Source organism: Solanum tuberosum, unplaced genomic scaffold (genome assembly GCF_000226075.1).
Source record: "Solanum tuberosum cultivar DM 1-3 516 R44 unplaced genomic scaffold, SolTub_3.0 scf00051, whole genome shotgun sequence".
Lineage (NCBI taxonomy): Eukaryota > Viridiplantae > Streptophyta > Magnoliopsida > Solanales > Solanaceae > Solanum > Solanum tuberosum.
Window position 1 is genome coordinate 1,497,897 of NW_006238978.1, and position 22,283 is coordinate 1,520,179.

At 30.5% G+C, this 22,283-nt stretch overlaps 4 protein-coding genes and 1 long non-coding RNA gene across 5 annotated transcripts; 4 read left to right on the forward strand and 1 right to left on the reverse strand.

Moving 5' to 3' along the window:
* The first annotated feature begins 88 nt into the window (after positions 1 to 88).
* On the forward strand, positions 89 to 697 carry LOC107060019 (uncharacterized). Its single transcript, XR_001473082.1, has 2 exons — positions 89 to 175; positions 335 to 697. It is a non-coding gene; the product is annotated as an uncharacterized lncRNA (long non-coding RNA).
* Positions 698 to 1,947: 1,250 nt separating this feature from the next.
* Positions 1,948 to 6,068, forward strand: LOC102581171 (uncharacterized). Its single transcript, XM_006344170.2, has 2 exons — positions 1,948 to 2,215; positions 5,401 to 6,068. Exons 1-2 carry the CDS (start codon positions 2,084 to 2,086, stop codon positions 5,875 to 5,877), a joined length of 609 nt encoding a protein of 202 aa, XP_006344232.1. The 5' UTR covers positions 1,948 to 2,083; the 3' UTR covers positions 5,878 to 6,068.
* Positions 6,069 to 6,499: 431 nt separating this feature from the next.
* LOC102581504 (uncharacterized) lies at positions 6,500 to 7,768 on the reverse strand. The gene has a single exon (XM_006344171.2). It carries the CDS (start codon positions 7,713 to 7,715, stop codon positions 6,603 to 6,605), a length of 1,113 nt encoding a protein of 370 aa, XP_006344233.1. The 5' UTR covers positions 7,716 to 7,768; the 3' UTR covers positions 6,500 to 6,602.
* Positions 7,769 to 12,238: 4,470 nt separating this feature from the next.
* Positions 12,239 to 14,484, forward strand: LOC102581836 (chaperone protein DnaJ-like). Its single transcript, XM_006344172.2, has 5 exons — positions 12,239 to 12,833; positions 12,928 to 13,015; positions 13,156 to 13,226; positions 13,345 to 13,401; positions 13,958 to 14,484. The coding sequence occupies exons 1-5, from the start codon at positions 12,726 to 12,728 to the stop codon at positions 14,204 to 14,206; spliced, it is 573 nt and encodes a 190-aa protein (XP_006344234.1). The 5' UTR covers positions 12,239 to 12,725; the 3' UTR covers positions 14,207 to 14,484.
* A 1,969-nt stretch (positions 14,485 to 16,453) lies between these two features.
* Positions 16,454 to 17,507, forward strand: LOC102582165 (cytokinesis protein sepA-like). Its single transcript, XM_006344173.2, has one exon. It carries the CDS (start codon positions 16,852 to 16,854, stop codon positions 17,269 to 17,271), a length of 420 nt encoding a protein of 139 aa, XP_006344235.1. The 5' UTR covers positions 16,454 to 16,851; the 3' UTR covers positions 17,272 to 17,507.
* Positions 17,508 to 22,283: the final 4,776 nt, after the last annotated feature.

The window sequence follows — 22,283 nt, forward strand, 5'->3', positions numbered from 1 at the left end:
CAAATGCTTTCCCTGGTGGATACCATTGTGATGTGCTCACAGCTAATGGTCAAGGATATTATGCAACTATGTTACAAGCACGTTACAATGAAGAGCACATGTATTGGATGACTAGACAATCACCAAATTCGCTTGTAGTTGGTACTGGTATCTTTCTGAGTTTTGAGAGCAAAAGGTAAGAAAATTTATCTCATCATTGATTCATTTTCCTATGATCAATAGTTTGTGTTAGATTCACTTAAGATATTTATTGTTAATCTGTTCAAAGCAGTGATAGCACAGTCTCTGTAATTTGTAGTTGTTGTGTTCCTAAACTAGTTACATTCCATTTCAGGAAGAAAGGAGTTATACTTCAAAGTTCAAACACACTGGAAAGTCACCTTGCCTGAAGGTAAAAAAAAAAATACTTTTATCAGTTGTGGATCCGATTGGAAAACTTTGGGTACGGATGTGAACATGTCTGATCAAGCCACTTTTTCATTCCATTCAGAGGAGTAATAATTTATCCCTGACATAGCTAGGTGGGATAGTAGTAGTCAAGTGGATGAAGGGTATACCAACTCTATAATATAACAAGAGATAATCAACATGTATTTGTCTACTTCTGGGATCACCACTCAGCCCATCAATCTCCCTTGATAATTTTTGCTGGTAGTGGTTTTCCAGGTTTTCAATACAATTCAGAAATAAATAACTATCTCATGAGTCTAACAGTCACCAAGTATATTCTACCTAGATCTTAAGACGGACACAAAGTCCAAATATCAATTGCCAAATCTTCTCATTTTGTTCCTTTCCCAGTTTTTGGTTTCGGTTTTACGCTTTGGTCCACTTCCAGAGCTACCAACTATGCCATCAGTGTTGAAGCAAGCAATTGCTCTCTGTAAATAAAAATATTTTATAAATGAGCACTCCTCCCCTGAACATTTGCTTCATGATCTTTAAGGCTAGATCAATATATATATATATATATATATATATATATTGCAAATTACTATCAAGTTATGTTTGTGTATGTGTTGCTTCAAGAGTTTATTATGTGAGTCTTGTTTTGTGTGTGTTGTAATAATTGATCCAATTTCTTTTTAAGAAAAAGAGATTTGGTTACACCTCTAAATTAAATGGAGCTTTTTTCTTATCATGTTATATTAAGTGTGGTTATTCTAGCTACGTCAGAATTTATGTCTTTATATATGCGTGTAGGTCTAAATATGTTTTTATATTAATCTTCTAATTATATTAGGATGTTTAAAATCAAATTACTAACGTACGCCAAACTATTAATGAAGAACAAATAGGGTGATTTTTTGCATATTTTAAAGACATGCTATAAGCCCTTTTTTGAATATATAAAATCTAGGAATGATGCAATCAAATAATTGATTACCAGAAGGAATTGAAATTAAATAAATATAATATGATCGTAATCAGTTTCATGATTACATACAATATTCAATTAATTTCTCATTAATCATAAGGGTAACATTGAGAACTTGTAAAGAAGGAATTAACTCATGTATTTTCTATAGTTTTGAAGGATCTTAATTAGTTTCATGATTACATACAATATTCAATTACACTACAAAAATTAGAAAATAACACGTGTCATCACTTTTTATATACAGTTTCTATTGGTAGGATTTCAATATTGAATTTAAAAGTATGGGCTCAAATACATTATTTGTTATAATTTTAGTAAATTAAATTTATACTCGACACAAAAAAACAAAAAATTCAAGAACATCATACTTTCCTTTCATAATCAAATGAATGGAAATTCTTTCACTTTAACCAAATGTTTTGAGTCAAGATTTTTTTATAAAAATATTATTTTTAATAAATTTAACGTAACACAAATTTAAATTATCGAAATCACCATGGTTATACAATACAGTAAAAACGAAAAAAAATGAGAATATCATGTTTTTCTGCGACTCCACATGGTATGTGATCGTACTAATTAAAATATTAAACAAACGTAGCTACCTACCCATATGTCTGCAATTTAATTTTTTTCCCCCAATTCTTACTACAGAACAATTTTTTGTCTACTAATCGGAGATTGTGATCTCGCCGGCTAAGTATGTTGTCATCTCCATTGAAATCAGTAGTGGGTTCACTTCCCACAGTGTCAGAACCAAATGGCTCTCAACCAAGATCGGCACCTTCATTAGCAATGTTGAAGTTGAACAAAACTATCTTTTCTCCTCTTCAGGTTTTGTTTTCTGGACTCTTTTATGCTATGAACTGTTTAAAGATCAGATTTTGTTTGATGGGTGTTGTTCTTTTTGTTACTTTAGTAAGTATTTTGGCTTATATTGAATTTGAACAGACTTTTGTTTTCTGATTTTTATGCTGTGGATCTGTTTAAAGATCACATTTTGTAAAATGGGTATTGTTGTTTTTGTTTTAATATGTATTTGGCTTATTTGAAGTTGAACAGAGCTTTTCAAGATTTGGTTTTTGATCTTTTTGAGCTATGAAACTGTTTAAAGATCATATTTTGTTTGATGGGTATTGTTCTTTTATTGTTAGTTTGATGTGTATTTGGCTTATTGAAGTTGAACAACTCTTCAGGTTTTGTTTTCTGATTTTTATGCTGTGGAACTGCTTAAAGATTACATTTTGTAAGATGGGTAGTGTTCTTTTATTGTTAGTTTGATGTGTATTTGGCTTATTGAAGTTGAACAACTCTTCAGGTTTTGTTTTCTGATTTTTATGCTGTGGAACTGCTTAAAGATTACATTTTGTAAGATGGGTAGTGTTCTTTTATTGTTAGTTTGATGTGTATTTGGCTTATATTGAAGTTGAACAAACTCTTCAGCTTTTGTTTTCTAATCTTTTTATGCTACGAAACTATTTAAAGATCATAATTTGTTTGATGGCTATTGTTCTCTTTTGTTAGTTTAGCAAGTATTTGGTTTATATTGAAATTGAACAAACTTTTGAGGTTTTATAATCTGATTTTTATGCTGTGGAAATGTTTAGAGATCACATTTTGTAAGACCCAATTGTTGTTTTTATTAGTTTAGCAAGTATTTTGGCTAGTATTGAAGTAGAACAAACTCTTCAAGATTTGTTGTTTGATCTTTTTAGGCTATGAAACTGTTTAAAGTTCACAACTATTAGATGGGTATTGTTCTTTTTGTTAGTTTAATATGTATTGTCTTATATTAAAGTAGAACAAAACTTTTTTTTTCTCCTATTTAGGTTTTGTTTTTGGATCTCTTTTATGCTCTGCAACTGTTTAAAGTTCAAATTTTGTTAGATGAGTTGTGAATTTCTATTGTTGTTTATGTTGTATTTGGTTTATTTTGAAGTTTCTACTTGGGTGGTAAGTAGTATTGGGAAGGACTAAGAGGGGTTTTAGTGTGAAAGAATCTGAGCATCCAATCCAAAACTTTAATGTAATGCGTGGATTCACCTATGAATATATAAATTGACTAATAGGTAGTTGGATGAATGTAGCTTGATTAATGATAAGGGGATTCTGATGCTGATCTTTAATCTTAAGCATCATTCTGGCTATTTCATTTGAGAGAAAGATGGAAAATATATAAGTAATTGATTTATGAATTTGTGTAGAAAAAACTACCTTAATCCTCATTAAAGATGTGGCAAGTGCTTTCCTTTGGCCCAGGTGGCTGTGCAACATGGTCGGAATTGTAACCGATTGTGCATCTGTTCTAGTGAGAGCATGAAGGTTAGGCTTCAGGAAGGCTCTGAAGCTCACGTTAGTTACACTTTGTGCATATTTGTAGATAGTAGTGAATGTTCTGCAAAATCATAGTCATATGAATTAAAATGTTGGTATTGTAGGATAAAGTTGGTAGAGGGTGTTGTGCAAATCATAGTTGATGAATCAGGCAATAAAAATATAGATATGAATACAGTACCACCTGATTACAAAACAGGCTAGTTATGTCTCTTATGGTGTGTTTGGTTATGAACAGAATAATGGTCCAATTAAGGTGTCAATCGAGTGAGTTTGAATAAATGTGGAGAAGAAAAGGTAGTCTACTTGTCAGTTTGCTTGATCTTGAACATTTTTGCTGATTTTTGTAGAAAATATATGTACTGCTTCCCAAACCTGCTATATGTGATATACACAGAGTAATTCCCCATTGGATTAAGTCCAGTCTTAAAGCAGTGGATCTACCTTTGCTCCTTAAGAGTAGACGAAAGAAACTTTCCCCTCCCAATTGAAGGTGCTGTCAAGGCTAATATTGACCGCTGCTCTTAAAACTGGTTTTAGAGTTACAGGATCAAAACCAACACCTTATTTTGGGGCTGATAAGTCCCCATGCTCTTTAAATCCAGGACTTCAGCTCCCTATCATTCTCTAGCAAGTACAAATCCAAGTTAGTTTTATTCCAATCACAAGGCTTGCACACCTGGGCCTGAGAATAAGACCTGCTGTTCAGACTAGATGTTGTTTAAGGCTAAACTGAACTGTAGAGCCGACAAGCATCCGAGCAAGCTGGAAATACTTGAATATTTGATGAAGAGAGAACTAGATTTGACTTTTTCGATAAGTAAGCAGTTTTTTATCAAACAATATCAGGGATGAATACGACCAGTCACTTGGGGCAGTTTGTAGGATAGATCAACAACCATATGTGAATATAAAAGACACAGAGCTTTTACTTCATTGAAGGACTTCTCAATTGTTGAATTCCAGTTGCCGGAACATTTGTTTCTACTTTAGGCAAATCCAATAATTGAATTACTTGTTCTAGATGAGGTGATATGGTGACCTATGCAGAGTTTAAAAGTTTCAAATGCTTTACTTTTGTGAAACTTGTTAGCAACTCATGTTGGCAACAAATGTCATTAGTGTATATATAACTAAATGCGTGCTAATATTATATAAGATAAAAGTAAAGTCAGCGTACTGAAATTATGAACGAAGTCATGTGGCTTATTACTTTTTTCAAGTGCATTAATTGGTATCCCTTTGATAAGAGATACTTTTACTTGACAAGATGTTTTTGTTTGGAACTTCTCCATTTCCACCAACATATTGACATGCATACAACCCAAAGCAATGATTAAGCTCCGATAAGCTAAGTTGTGTGGACTCTTCACTTTCAATGCCGTACTCGTGTCGTATTCTCCAAAAATATACTACTTTTGGAGAATCCGACACGTGCCTATTGATATTTTTGAAGAGTCCAAGCAACATAGCCGATAAGGATATGGTATTTGCAAAGTTTGACCTCTTTTTCTCCATTCTTGATGTTATTTGCTTCTAGCATTCACAAGCCATATGAAATTGAGAGTGTTATTTTACTGAGCAAACACAAGCATAAGTATTTTAAGAAGTAGATGGTTGTCTTTGGTTCCGCTAGAGATTTTAGATGCTTTCTTTTGTATCTTAGCATGTCCTTTCCCTTCCAGTTGACAGGCAACGGAAAGGAGTTACCTCGGCAGGAGACAACCTCAACTGCTGTTTCAAGAAGAGAATTGGTAGGTTTGGCAGCTACAACATTAGGTGGACTTGCCCTTTTGGCTGCAGAACCTGCAGAGGCACTTGAAGTAGCTGATATTGGGGATTCAATCAAGGAGCTGTTTGGATTTTTCAAAGGCAAACCAAAAACAGGAGCAGACAACGAAAAGAAACCAAATAGCGGAACTGATGATAAGAAGCCAAAAATGGAAGGCCATGGAAACAAACCAAAGATTGAAGCTGATGAAAAGAAGTCAAAAGTGGAAAACCATGGAAACAAACCAAAGGTTGAAGTTGATGAAAAGAAAACCAAAAACGGAGATGATACGAAGGCATCAGCCCCTCATCACTCAGAGAAGGAAAAAGTGTCATCTTCTTCTGCTGCTGCACTAAGCCTTCCCAACATTTTGAATAACATAGTTCCCTAACTTCTCATTTACAAATGCTGTTGTGCTCAGATACATTTTCAAGAAACTTGACAGACTTTTTGGATCCTACAATTCATCGTTGCTAAACTCATGTCTAAAATGAAACCTTAGACAAGGTTTGTGTAGGTCAATGAGTTCAATGTCAAGACTATTGAAGTATTTTCATTTCAAAGATTCTCATTTTATCTGTCCATTTAATTACAATTGACAATCTAATGCACAAGGCATCCCACATTCACGCAGGCTTCAAGGAAGGCCTGCATGTCCAAGGGGTCATGTAGGAAGCCTACACTAGCGTAAGTGTCAATGACTCTAATAGGTCATTATGGAAGAAAATGTGCGCAAGTTGTCAATGACTGATTCCACCGATTGAATCGTGATTAATAGGTCATTACAAAAGAAAACAAACGCAAGTATCCATTACTGATTCCACGACTCGAATCATGACTAATTGATCATTCATTATGGAAGAAGAAAAGATCCATCTTGTTAAAGTAGTAACTAATATAAAGTATCAAACTTTTTTCATAAAATTAAACTAGTTTAAATCAAGCGATCTGAACATTACTATTCATATAGCTTACCTAAACTTGCTCAAAATTGAATTAGAAAAAAGTGCATATAACAAAGAAAACAACCATAAGATCTTTTTTATATTATTGTGGAAGAAAACAAACACTTGCTACTTCTAATTCCCACTACAAACTAACCAAAAAAAATAAAAATCAAACTGTTTTTTTGTTCAAGCTTTCCACTAACCTATGCATTTGAAATCTCCAAATAAAGAATATAAACAATCCAATACCAATTAATATATATAACCAAACAGGCTCTTCTTCACTTTCTTTCTCAGATTCCACTTCAGCTATACCAAACTCATCTCTTTCTTCATTTCCATTTATACCCTTCATTACATGCCCATATAACACATATACCCTCCTCTCATCTCCTACTGTCACAGCTGTAGCAAACCTCTCCCTCTCAAGGGCAGTTTCGTCATATACTCCTCCTTCTCCCCATCCATCATTGCTATTTAAAAAATATAGCTTCTCTTGACTCACAACCAAAACGATGCCGTCTCCTCTAATGGTAATTCCGTCAGCCGCCGTTAAGTCTCTGTTTAATATAACGGCTCTCGCTACTCCGTCGTCAACGTTGACTTTGAATAATTTCCCGGTATTTGATTGGACCACGAGTAAATATCCTCTCGGACTGAAAACGATGCCGTTTAAACCACATTTGTGGTAATCTGTCGTCGTATCGACTGGATGAGATTTGAACGCTTTTGATTTTGATAAGATCGAAACGTCGCCGTTTAGGGTGATTTTCCAGATGAAATCGCCGCCGGAGTTGGTGACGTAAGCATTGCCGTGGAAATCTACGGCGACGTCGTTAGCGACAGCGGCGTCGTCGTATTGAGTGACGTCATCGAGGAGAGGGGAGAGGAAGAGGCGGCGGTTGGATTGGAGATCGTAAGAAGCTAGGGCGTTGAAAGGTGTGGGGGATTCAGGGGAAGGGGGACGGTGGATACAGGCGAGGAGACGATTGTTGTACCGGTCGACGGTGAGACCGAGGAAGGAGGAGTTTTCAGGAAGTGAGGTATCGGTGATTAGAGATTCGACTACGCCTGCATCGGAAACAGCGATGAGTTTCTGATGATGAGTGCTTCCGACGATGAAGTGTTGGGATTTGGGATCCCAAGTGAATGATTCCGGGAAGAGATTACGTGATCGGAAATTGATGACGTGGGGTTTTCTGCCGGCGGCGAAAGGAACTGATAAAGCGATGAAGATGAATAATAAAGTAGAAAAGAGAAGTAAGGGAAAACTCAATTTCATGGTTATGGAGTAATGATAAGATCACACTCATAAATCAATTCTCTGTATTTATAACTTTATAATAATCCAAATTTGGTGTCGAGTTATTAAATTATATATATATATACGTTTTTTATTTAACATAGTATATGATAGATTATATATCGGCTTATTAAAAGAAAAGAATTAGATTACTTTTCAAATACTATCCTTTAGTTTAGGTAAATTGGTATAAGAATCTTATTTTACCACATTTTTAGATAGTTCTTGGACAAAAAATAATTTTTCGATAGTTATTGTTCAGTTAGAGTATAAATAGAACTCTTTTTATTGCGTGTTTTTTTTTTTTTTAAAAGTATAATATTGAAAATTACCATGTTTATTTTTTAAAGGGAAAAACATAAATTCACCCTTAAACTTATTTCGAAAGTCAGTTACACACTTAAATTATCATGATGACCTATTACACACATTTACTATTTTAAAATGATTTCTTTTACCCCAAAACTGACGTGGCAAAAAAAAAAAACACATTTGACAGTAAATAAAGTAAAAAAATAAATTAAAATCTTCAATTGAATTAATTGAGTACAGAAGAGCACTATACCATTCGAATATAATTTTTTCCTTATAATACTAAAAATACTAAATATAAATATATAAATTACATATAAACTAAAGTGAAGAGGTAAAACTTAATAAGAAAGTTATAAAAAATAAATAAAACGTAAACGATGCTTAAATCCGATCAAAGTTGGAATATAGTTGATAGATGATTAGAAGATAGATAAATTGTTTTGATAGACCTGTGACTTATCATTCACTAATGATAATGAGGAAAATATTTTGTTATGCTAGAATACATGCTTAAATCTCATATCTAGCCGCAATTAGACGGAATAAAACTACTATAAGATTCAGTATTGTGAATCATAGATATGGCAAACATTAAAACAGTTTCACTATTCATAATTGTCATTGTTTTACACTTACTTGCATCTCTACCTGGCTAATTAGCATTAAGGAATTCATCAATCAGATGCTAAAATTGAGAAGTAAGCATAACAAATGGGGAAAAGTACAAAAATCCTATATATTTGAGGGCTAATTACATTCTATCTCGAAAGTTTCTCCAATTACATTTTTTTTTGTCGCTCACGGATACATTCCTCTGTTATCGGATACATTGCAAACGATACATTACTTAAGATTATGTTATGTCATGTACATTCCGTTGTTGTCGGATATATTTATCTCTAATCTGTTACTTGTTGCATCAGATATCTTTCTCTGTTTGTCGGGTACATTGGTCTCTATTGATTCTATTACATCGGATGCATTCCTCTGTTATCGGATACATTGGTCTCTAGTCTATTGTTGCGTCGGATACGGAGATTTTTATAAACTTTTTAAATGATAGAAAATTTTAAGTTATGTATGCATGCATGTCATTTTTTTTTAACAAATACCTCATAGATTTATTTAGTTAAAAAATGGAAAAGGCTAAAAAATACCCTTAAATTATCGAAAATAGCTCATATTTACCCTTAAATTATATTCCAGCTCAAAACTACCCTTCCCGTCAAAGTATTGGATCACACTTACCCTTCTAGTTAACAGAAGTATGTTAAGTGCCACGTAGACGCCATATGGACACCACATGGACGCAACATAAGCGCCAAACATTTCCCACTTCCACGTAGACTAATAAGATACCTAATATCTAATTTTCTCAATCATTTCTCTTAAGATACGATTTCACCCATTTCCCCTAATGTTGTTGGTATTCGTTGTCTGGAAATCAACTCTGTGAAGCTGAGGAAATTGATTCTAAAACATGATAATGATTAATGCCATGCCTTGAAATTCATGCCCCGTATATTCGACATTTGGAACTTTGGGGATTGTGCTATTAGGAGAAACACTTTCAGTTGAAAAATGTGGCTTCACTTGTCAACTGGATTTGTTGCTCTTCAGGCTACTGGCTAGCAATTGCAATTCAAAGTCCTAAAATTAGTCATATCATGGTTATTGGTGTCTATAGTTCAGTGTCATTAGCTACTGCATTTTTCGTCTACCTCAGATCTCTATTTGCAACTCTCCTGGGATTAAAAGCTGTGAAACCCTACCCGCGAAAATGAGGGAAAAATTAGGGGAAATGGGTGAAATCATATTTTAAGATAAATGAGGGAAAAATTAGATATTAGGGATCTTATTAATCTACGAAGTGGGAAATGTTTGACGCTTATGTGGCGTCCACGTGACGCTTTACATACTTCTGTTAACTAGAAGGGTAAGTCATAAGTGTGACCCAATAGTTTGATGGAAATGACAGTTTTAACCGGAATATAGTTTAAGGGTAAATATGAGCTATTTCCGATAATTTAGGAATATTTTTGAGCCTTTTCAGTAAAAAAAAAACACATAACCATAAAGAAAAACTCAAATAAGATTTGCTTTACAAAAAGAAAAAAGAAAAACATAGCATTGGACCATGAGACTAGACCAAAATAGCAAAGGAAGCTATCATCAACACATTCATAATAAGTTAAAATTGCCACACGTGTCTATTGTTTAACTTTAACAAGTTTAAATATCTGTTTGTGCACATTCAAAATTAGATTCCGAATAATAAAGATAACAATTGAAATCAAGTTAAGATACACGTTAATCAATTATATCAAAATTCTATAATGATATATGAATAATTATTATTTTTTTAGGTAGACACGCGCCTAGATATAGCCTATATTTTTTATAATATAATGAAGGGCATTAGTTCACATAGAAGAAGGGCGGTTATCACCAAATTCAAATAGATTTCTTTCAAATAAAATTGGAAAACATAATTTGATAACATTTTCTTACGACATTGAAAAAGCTAAAGATATGTATGCCATTTCTTTCCCTCACTTTATAAAAAATCGCAAATTCATTTATACGTGGAAAGCTGATCATATCCACAATTTGTGAAAACATAAAACTCTAATAATTAGAAGTTTTAAATATATACCAATCTAAAAAAATAATATAGTTATCGTTTTTATTTTTACATAGATAGCTTGTTGGTTTGAATATAGTGTTCTTAAATGTCATGAAACCTCTAGTTCACCTTGCAATGATGGGCAAACTTTGGGGCTCCTAAATGGCTATTCATACTGTATATTGCATTAAACAGGAGGCTGGCAACAAAAGTCAGATTGGCTAAATGGGGAATAGAAACAACATTGACAAAACTCACTCTTTTTGGACTAGTTTATTTCGTGGGAGATAATAAATATTTCATGAATTAATTAAAATGTGTGAAAGAATTTATACGGTAAAAAAACAACTCATTTCACTACATGATTCATTGATGTTTTTAGTTTTATCTTTGATTTTGAACTTCTTTTATCTGTTCATTAGGTTAAAAGAGCATTGTACCATTCAAATATAAGCCTTTCTTTATACACTTGCTAAATATACTAAATAAATAAAGTACATATAAACTAATGTGAAGAGGTAAAGTTTAAATAAGAAAATTATAAATTATTATAAAAGGGAAAAATATAAGTTTAGTAGTAAATTATTTATTCCTAGCTCGTAAGGTGATTGAGAACTTTGTGATTTAGTTCATGAGATTAACTACTGTTTACTGATAGTGTATAGAAAAATTACTCTATCAGTTTTATTTTTTCTAATTTAATTATTATATTTTCACACTGGAAGATTAATGATTTTTCGGTTGCTCTTTTTTTATTTTAAAGCAATTCTATAAATTTACGATTTAACTTTTCGAAATAACATTCAAATATTTTTTATACTATCAAGGATAGCATTTTTTAATAATTTTTTTACCCCTCTTTCTAGGAGCTCTCATCTTTACTTTCTAATTCAAAATCACAATTTTAAAATTAAAAATGAATGGTGCTTATTGCTTGACATCTGAACAAACTCCTCTTATATTTACATCTCATAAGTTAACTTATATAGGTTAAATGGAATTATACACCATTGGTTAGGTCTTGTAAATACTTTATTCAAACAATTTTTTGGAAACTTAAATAAATCTCACTAATTTAGACGTTAATTATATAGATATACTCTACTTTGTAATATTATGTATCTTATCGTATTTTGATGCCTCTAAATACGTCCAAATACATATCTCTCAAATACATAAATCAAATTTAGGTGAATTTGTTGTAAATACATTATATCCAATCTAGGATATATAGAAAATCACACTCGTCTCTCTCCCTATTTTTATATATCTTGTTGCAAAAATACATATAGCTAAGAGTAAGATTCATAGGAAACTCTTAACTTAATAAGATATGTAATATTTTAAAATATAGATAATAATAGTATATATATATATATATATATGATCCTACTATGTACCCCTACTACGTTTACAAAATATCTATCATCATCCAATTTTACAAACTCCTCAAAATCACCAGAACTTTCCAAACAAAATATCTCAGGTCACAAAAACTAAAAATATCTTCTTATATTTATCAAACCAATGTACCATAATTGAATATTTTTGCTTCCGGAACCTTCTTGAAGCTTTATTGTTTATTCCCTAGAACCCAATGGAACCTTTTCCACCTCATAGATATTTCTATCTATCCATGTGGCTGCTGATTTTTTTGACAAACAAAGTTCCATTGGACCCCACTTCATCACCGACTTTAAAAATTCTTTCTTTATATAAATGTTTTCCTTAACACACTTTTTATGTCACATTTTCTTGATTTTCAGTTTTTGGGTTGTTAAAGATCTGATCTTTTTGACAAAATATTTAAACTGGAGGATACCCTTTTGCTTATTTGTTGTTATTTTGTGGGAATTTGATGAATTTAGAAAAAGGGGTTGTTAAAGATTTGATTTTTTTGAAGAAATATAGGAATTAGAGGACACCCTTTTGCTTATTTGTTGTTATTTTGTGGGAATTTGGTGATTTTAGAAAAAGGGGTTGTTAAAAGATTTGATTTTTTTGAAGAAATATTGAAATTAGGGGATACCCTTTTGGTTATTTGGTGAATGGAGATGGAGTTTAAAGAAAGGTTGCCTTCATATTACGGTGTACTTGGTGTAAATGTTGATTCTTCTGATGAAGAGATTAGACGTGCTTATAGAAAGTTAGCAATGGTATGGTGATGAAGAAAAGTTTGTGTTTTTTTGTTGTTATGAGAGTAGTTTGATTTTGGTTGTTAATGGAAAATGGCGATTTTTTTGGTTGCAGCAATGGCACCCTGATAAATGGACTAGGACACCATCATTGTTAGGTGAAGCTAAGAGGAAGTTTCAGCAAATTCAAGAAGCTTATTCAGGTAATAAAGTTGCTATCTTTTTCAATTTCATTTTGGGGGTTGAGGATTAAGTTAGAAGGTTAGTGGGTAGTTGAGCGTTTTCGAGTTTCCTTGTCAATTTTGATTGGCATTTCTAATGTGGATTTTTGATGTTTCAACAGTGTTGTCGGATCAAAAGAAGAGAATGATGTATGATGCTGGCATGTATGATCCTGAAGATGATGAGGATGAGGTATGCTTTGTTTTTTGTTTTTTTTGTTTTGACCTTAATTTAGTATAAATGATGGTGAAGTTCATTTGATATGTTTATTTTTAAGTATTCATTGCTTAATTCACTTGTTTTATTGCAGGGATTTGCTGATTTTCTACAAGAAATGGTATCTCTAATGGAAGATTCAAGGAAAGAGGTATTGTCTTCATGTAAACTCTTGTGTTATGACCTTCTTGTGATAAAAAAAAATATATGGTGTTGTTTTAACTTGTATACATTGATAATGTAAAGATCTGTAAAGATCACGGTTTTGTGTCGTGGAATTAGACATTGATGCTTGCGTTAGAATATATATATATATATATATATATATATATATTCACTTATATAATGCCATTTTGGGGTGCGGTCCTTTCTTAATCTTGTTTAAACGTGGGATGCTTTGTGTACTGGGCTCACTCATAATATGTTATGAATTGCATTTTATGTTGGATAAGAACCATATTTTAATTAATTAATTAATTAAAATGAATAAGTGGTTTAGTGTTTCTTGTACTTAATTAAAATAAATTATCTTAGCTTACCTACTTTTCGTAGTCTCGAGTCAACCTAGGCCTAATTTTTTGTTCTTTTGTGGCTTTTTTTATAGCGCATAATACGAAGTTTGAACTAAAGTTACTAGATTCTATCGAACTTATATGTTAGAGCTTATTTCTGATTTGATTTTTTTCATTGCGAATTGTTGAAAACAGGAGAAAAGTTACAGTATGGATGAGTTACAAAGCATGTTTTGGGAGATGGCTCAAGGGTTTGAGACTTGTAATTGGTCTAGCTTTTCTCAACAAAAACAGAACTTTGAGTCTCCACAATGGTTTTGTGGTAGTTCTATGGCTTATGATAGCTCCAGAACATCTCAGTTGAACGCGAATTTCGCAGACACAAATCCCTTCTTCGGTTTCTCAACAATGCAGATGCAAGGGGATAACCGTTTCTGCAGATGATAGTAATAATAAAGGTTCTTCAAGAAAGTAGTTATCTGCAAAGTTTTCACTTTTCAGTGTTTTTTTGCATCTTTAGAATGTTCGAGTGTAGCAAACGTTCATATAGAGTGCTACAAATTTTGGCTTCGAATGAAGGATGGATGCGATCATACCAGCACTCGCACTGAACAAGTCATTTTTTGGTTTTGAACTTCAACAAGAATATGTGAATCCTCAGTTTTCTTTTGTAAATATAAGTGGAATGGAACTTTTTTTTTTAGTGTTGTCACTTTGGATGAGATTTGTGGAAAAATGTTATGCTTGAAATATCTTTATTTTGTATAGTGTACTCCTATCTATGTGTCTATCCCAACAATTAGGCAATATTTTAAGTATCGAAAAGGGCTAGCTATATCAAAGTCATAGGAAATATTTCAAGTATCAAAAGGGCGAGTTATATCAGAGTCATTATGTTCGAACTGGGTCTAACAGCTCTATTAGAGTCATTATAACCGAGTTGGGTCGAATTGGGTCTAATAGCTCTATCAGAGTCGTTTTAGGCTTTTAGCCGAGTTGGGTCGCCTATATCAGAGTCAATATAGCCAAGTTGGGTCGGATAGTTTCTCATTAGTTGTAGCTTGACGGTTCATTTTCTTATAGTCAAGTGGTTTTTCTATGTGCGTCTATAAGTCGCTCTGATGAACCTCTTTCCGCCAGTTCATTAGAGTACATTAAGTTACATTTCCCCTAAAAATGTGATTCTTGTCTTTGAATGTCCCGGGTTCTATATCATCATAATAGGTGTGGATGGGCTGATCGGAGTAGTTATTTCTCGCCTGATGTCCCGAAGAGCCTATAGAAGGTGAGCCCCGGTAGTGTTTAGAATACTGAAATAGATCTCGGTGGGCTTGGTAACTCAATAGAAATAGCTCTTTATGAAATATCTAGGTGTTAGGTCTAGGTATGGTTCTACCTGCATGTCATAACTTATGAGTCAAGGCAACATGAAAAGCACCTATCTAGTGGGCTAGTAGAGCAGGCCCAGAACTATTTTTCTGGTCAACACCAGGAAAATTCAGTGAAGATGGGCCATAACATAAAGCCCATAATGACTTTCCTTCATGTGATGGGCCCAATTGTTATAGCCCAATCCATATGTGTTGCCAGGACATTTTGGCCCAAATAATTTCCACACACAAATTCAATTAGTACATTATAGAACATTGTATTGTCCTTTCTTGATTTTGAAGGGTTAATATTGAAGTGTATGATCATTTCGTCAATTGTTATAATTTATAAATATTTAATTATATTATATCCTAAAACACCCCTTCATGTAGTTAGTGTGGTTCTCTTTTACATTATTTTGGGTACTGATGATATTTGAACTCGGAATCATTTTCGCTTACTCTAATATTACTTCATCTATTAGCTCATAAGGTGAAAAATGCGTAAAATTGTATAAAAATTTATCAATGAACATGCCTTCAATTTTGTCTTAGTTAGACTAGTGTATTCTAGTTGACTATAATGGTTTCAAAGTTGTCAACAAAAGCAACACGTTTCCTCCATACTTGAATTTACTAGACCTAATACATGGCCCAACCTTAACCAATTTTCAACTCAAGTTTCACAAGGTATGTCTTTTCGGATGTATGAATTTCTATAACGATCTCAAAAGTTGTCAGGTTTCCATAAACAAGTCTTTACCTCTATCAGCGTACGTATACAACAAATGGACAATAGTCTTTACTTATTTTCCTCCTTTTCTCATCTATACAAGATTTATGGTCAATTTCTTGATTCCAATAATGTTTTTTTAATAAATAAGTAAAAATAAAAAAGAATAAAATATTATTCCCTTTAAATTGCAAGAATTTCCTACTTTTGAGTAGGATTGGAAAAGGAAATTAAAGAATTTCCTACTTTTCAATGTTTATGTTTAATAATTAGGATTACCACTTTTCCACACACAAGATACTAGACCAAAGTACTAAATACCGAAAAAGGTACAATTAGTGAAAGCATACATACTTCATAGATGTACAAAGTATGTTGAATTATAATTAATTAAAACAAAATAATTGGTATTAGAATTAAATCAACTCCAATAAGATTAAAAGATTAGAAAGAGTCCAATGGTGGGGACACAAATTGGACCATCCACTTGCATATGTAAATTGTCATCTTGATTAAGCCAATAAATACCATACATACAAGAGACACCTCATCATCAAACTCTTTTATTTCTCTTAATCTAAGACCCTCCCACTCCCTAGAGGAGTTGCTCGGACAGTAACCATTCTTCATTTTCAATCTAAAGGTTGTGAGTTTGAGTTATCAACAAAGGATTAAAAACAAAAGACCTTCCTAGACTCCCCCTCCCCAACCCACCCAAAAGAAAAAAGCTCAAAACCAACAACTTAAATTCCTTTCTCTTAGCTTGCAACTTCCATGCAATATTCTCAAGAAGTGTAACAAAAACAAACTCTCTCATTTCTCCGAAACACTTTCCTTTCTTTCCCTTTCATTTCTCACTAGTTAACATACTATTGTTGTCACATACACTCATAAAAAAAATACTTTTTCTTCTAAGGAAGAAGAAGAAGAAGAAATTCACACTTCTATCAAGAACTCAAAGGTTTTCACCAGCAAATCTTTGACACATGTCGCGACTTGTATTTTTTCTCTTATTTTTTGTGGTGGCTACACCTATAACCAATGGACTAAATCCACGAAAACTCGATGAGGGTGAAAATAAATGTGGAGGTTGTCCTTGTAACAAACCTTGTATTCCACCTTCTCCTCCACCACCACCACCGTCACCACCACCACCATCACCACCACCGCCAAAGAAACCACCAAGTGGCTATGACTGCCCTCCTCCTCCTTATTCCGGTGGCGACGGCGGCGGTGGTGGTGAAAATATTCCCTATCCTCCAAATTCACAATACATATATATGACTGGTCCACCAGGGAATTTGTACCCCGTTGACCATGATTTTGGTGGTGCAAAAAGGAGCTTTTCTAGTGGATTTCCACTTTTGATAGGTGGATTTTTCTTGGGATTGCTTTATTTTTGGTGAAATTTTAGATCAAATCAAGTAAGAATAAGAGGAAGAAGCAGCAAATTTCAGAGATCAATAATTTTAGTGGCTATGAATATTCTATATGTATAAGGTAATTGGTCCTTATTAATTTGCTGTAATCTTGATATGTTATTCATGTGTTTCATAACCTTATAGTTTTTCTTCCACTTTTTTTTGTAAAATCAAATTGTCAATCCTTAATCAAGAGATATGTTATCATCTGTTCATATTTATATTCTACTTCATCCGTTTATTTTTACTTGTCATTATTTCACTTAGTACACCTATTAAGAAAATAATTATTGATATAGACATTTTATCGCACTATCCCTGTTTATAGTGTTTAGTATAAGATCTTGAAAAACGATTTGGAGAATAAGTATTTAATGCTGATAATAAAACATGAAGAAAAAAAATTATTTTTTCTTGATATGTCAAAAGTGAACGGAGTGAGTATTTTCTTCATGTACTTTTCTTCTTTGTGAATATCATCTCCTTATGGTAGGATTAATTAAAATAAAGAAAAAAAATGGATTTCATTTTTCAAATAGAAGAATTTAGTAGTCCTCAAATTCAGTGAAGAATTTAGTGTCTATTTTTTAAAATAATTTTATGAAATGTCAAGTGCAATAATTAGAAAAGTCTTTGTTTTTGCCTCCTTTTGTGGTCCACTAAATTGTTAGGCTGTGATAAGCAATTGTCATGGCGTATGAGCGTGGCAACATCAACTTGATATAATGACGTTGTTCGGATTAATTTGTATGCATTTAACTATTTTTCTAATTATCAGTAACATTATTAGTATGGTGACGGGTCATTTTCGTTATTTTATATGTTAATTATCACTTACTTCGTTTGATCGTTAGATTACACCCTTGAGTGTTTACTACTTAATTATCTTGATAATTAGTTAAAAATTGTTTAATGAAAAAAATTGTGAAAAACAAATGTATAATTAGCACCACCGACTAAACCATAAAGAAGATATAATAATTATTTTATTGCGATATGGACAGACCACTAAATTATATTGGGTATGACACGTTTAATTAATTTGTCGATTTAGACAGAAAACTATATAGGGGATTTTGTGTAAATTATTAATCAAGTGCAACTATACTAGTATATATCCTAATATTAATACTATTTTTTTTTATATTCCTCATCCCATAATAAGATAAATTTCACCAATGACTTAATTAACAAGAAATCATTTACTTTTGATATGACTACATTTTGATGTGGTAAACTCAACGATAACCACTAATGACTAAACCATTATTATGCTCGTGATGGGACTTAAACCAATGACTTACGACATGAGCTGATAATAATCATGATAGTGAAAATTCTCTTATTCTTTGATCAAAAACTTAATTGACGGTTGGTTATATTTATTTCACGAGAAACAATATAGACGTAAATAATATCATTCTAACTTCGTCAATTAGAAGTAACAAACGTTCAATAAAATAGTTGAAGGGCAACCAAATTGATCTAGACACTTCCAATTTTATAAGAAATTCTTTTGTGGGGGTTATTTTGTTGTTTTTTTTTTTTGGAAAAAAAAATGAACAAGAAGGCCCTAATAGTTTTACCATGAAGATTTTATATGTCAGAATTTGTTGTCAGAAATGAAAAGTACTAAGTGGGGGAAATGAAATCAACTTTGGTTTCACAAACTCTAGAATCCACTTTATATCTCATATTATTAAATTCCATGGTCCCAAAAGCTACAATAAGCTTATTGAAGTTTCAATTTTAGCACAATGTTTCAATTAGGTGGCTATCATTCAATGAATATTGTGACTTGATAGAGTTGAATTTGTCCACTTGTATGACTATAATTTTCCACTTTAGTAGCTTATAACTAACCCATGTGCTGTTGTTTGGTTTAAGTTTTAATTTTCATAAGGAAAATGTTTTTTTCTAGCCATGGTATCATTGGAAAGTTTTTTATTTATGTCTAGTATTTATTTTGAAGTTCTGATTAATATGAATGTATGTTTAGAGAATTATTGAAAAGAAAGTGATTATTATTAAAATAATTTTATTTTTAAGATTTGAATCTTATCAACAATTATTCATAATGTTATAGTTAGATTCTTGTGGTTTCTAATCGTGCAATTATTACTTTAGTAGAGATTAGATTTTTACCTTATATTAAATCAAGGGAAAACGCAATGAAAATTGTCTAAAGTCTTAGGAACTTACATGAATCTCATTAGTTTAAGAACTAATTACTTAGATACACTTTAGTATATAATATTACGAACTTACTAGATTTTGGTGCGTTCATATACATCCACATACATGAATCTCGGGATACATGGGGTCAAAATTAGGTGTAATTTATTTTAAATACACTATATCAAAATGGATTCGCATGTATCTAAGATAAATAGGCAAATCTCCCGTCTCCCTCACATACCTCCCATCTCGCTTGCCATTCTCCCGTGGTATCTCAGGTACATATATGTGATTCACACCTGATACATATAAATACATGTATCAAGTGTATATCTAGTGCTTCACATATATCTAGAATACACGACTATCTCGTTCACCCCTTCCTCATCTCGCTCGTCTCTCTTACTATTTACTATATCTGATAGCAAAATATATATATGTATCTAGCTAGGTATATCTTCCTTAATATATGATAAAAAACTTTTATTTAGTGATAAGAAACATAATTATTTGAAAATATTGATAGAATTAATATATATATATATATATATATATATATATATATATATATATATATATATATATATATATATATATATATATATATATATATATATATATATATATATATATATATATATATATATATATATATATATATATATATATATATATATATATATATATATATATATATATATATATATATATATATATATATATATATATATATATATATATATATATATATATATATATATATATATATATATATATATATATATATATATATATATATATATATATATATATATATATATATATATATATATATATATATATATATATATATATATATATATATATATATATATATATATATATATATATATATATATATATATATATATATATATATATATATATATATATATATATATATATATATATATATATATATATATATATATATATATATATATATATATATATATATATATATATATATATATATATATATATATATATATATATATATATATATATATATATATATATATATATATATATATATATATATATATATATATATATATATATATATATATATATATATATATATATATATATATATATATATATATATATATATATATATATATATATATATATATATATATATATATATATATATATATATATATATATATATATATATATATATATATATATATATATATATATATATATATATATATATATATATATATATATATATATATATATATATATATATATATATATATATATATATATATATATATATATATATATATATATATATATATATATATATATATATATATATATATATATATATATATATATATATATATATATATATATGATATGAATATGTGTTTAATAAGGTAGTTTTCCCAATACTTTATCTATTCCCAAAACGTAACTTGCTTACTCTCTAGAATAATCTTCACTTTAGTGAATTATGTCAACCAATACGATAAAAACACACAAATATGAAAGAAAAAAATAAAGATCAATTTAATAAATTAATAATTTTAAGATACAAAGGATTTCCTATTATAACGAGTTGTTTAAATACTCTTCAAAAGTAAGTAAACAAATTCAAAACTTACAAAAATGTAACTAATTTCATTATGGCTCAAAGTGTTACTGCGTAATGTCTAATTAAAAATTAAGAAATTATATTATTTATTTACTAATATATTTGATTATTAACAGCTGAATGGACAGCACAACAACATGGATAACTACAAGTTTTGATTTGACGTGAAACAAATGGACATATGTAACATTTAACTCTCCTATCATGTGTCAATTTGTTCCACTCTAGAAGTTGTTGCAATTCTCTGATTTCTCTAGGAAAAAAAAAGAAAAAAAAAAGGTCCTTTTAATTTATATTTGTAGATTTAAAATAATTTCTTCAATAGATTTTTTTAAAACATTTATGATATCTTAAATTTTGTCAAAGGTGGATATATATATTAATTCTAGCTAAACTGTGGGAAAAAATAGTACTCCCTCAGTCTATTTTTTGCAACACCCTTTCTTTTTAGTCTGTTCCAAAAAGAATGTCTTCTTAATATAATTAGAAACAATTTAACCTTAAAATTCCTCTTTTATCCTTAATGAAATGGTTTTGAGACACACAAATATCTAAAGATTATTTTAGATCATAAGTTTAAAAAATCTTTCCTTCTTTTTAAACACCGTGTTAAATCGAATAGTGTCACACAAAATGAAACGGGGGCTAATGAATATAGCAATCTGGTCCCAAAAAATAAACTGATCTTTTTTCCTATTTTTTAGTTAAAAGGAAGTAAAGTTAAAAAGATAAAATAATATAGATAAAATATCATTCTGACCAAATTCTGGCCAAATTTTTTTTCATTTTTTCCTTTTTAAATAGTACTAAAAAATAAATTTAAAATATTACAAATTCGATTAACTCTCAAAATTTTACGCGAATTCTATAATTAAGACGAAGGGAATAACATATATTATTTGAAAAATTACTATATAATTACTACTCTTCTTATATAGTAATATTTTAATTTTTTCCTTTTTAAATAGTACTAAAAAATAAATTTAAAATATTACAAATTCGATTAACTCTCAAAATTTTACGCGAATTCTATAATTAAGACGAAGGGAATAACATATATTATTTGAAAAATTACTATATAATTACTACTCTTCTTATATAGTAATATTTTAATTTTTTCCTTTTTAAATAGTACTAAAAAATAAATTTAAAATATTACAAATTCGATTAA

What these genes read in the sequence shown, in the direction of transcription:
- LOC102581171 (XM_006344170.2), top strand. Translation starts at nt 2,084, where the DNA reads ATGTTGTCATCTCCATTGAAATCAGTAGTGGGTTCACTTCCCACAGTG. An exon ending in CTATCTTTTCTCCTCTTCAG is followed by an intron (nt 2,216 to 5,400) that starts GTTTTGTTTTCT and finishes TTTCCCTTCCAG; the next exon opens with TTGACAGGCAACGGAAAGGA.
- LOC102581504 (XM_006344171.2), bottom strand. Translation starts at nt 7,715, where the DNA reads ATGAAATTGAGTTTTCCCTTACTTCTCTTTTCTACTTTATTATTCATC.
- LOC102581836 (XM_006344172.2), top strand. Translation starts at nt 12,726, where the DNA reads ATGGAGATGGAGTTTAAAGAAAGGTTGCCTTCATATTACGGTGTACTT. An exon ending in CTGAAGATGATGAGGATGAG is followed by an intron (nt 13,227 to 13,344) that starts GTATGCTTTGTT and finishes GTTTTATTGCAG; the next exon opens with GGATTTGCTGATTTTCTACA. An exon ending in TGGAAGATTCAAGGAAAGAG is followed by an intron (nt 13,402 to 13,957) that starts GTATTGTCTTCA and finishes TGTTGAAAACAG; the next exon opens with GAGAAAAGTTACAGTATGGA.
- LOC102582165 (XM_006344173.2), top strand. Translation starts at nt 16,852, where the DNA reads ATGTCGCGACTTGTATTTTTTCTCTTATTTTTTGTGGTGGCTACACCT.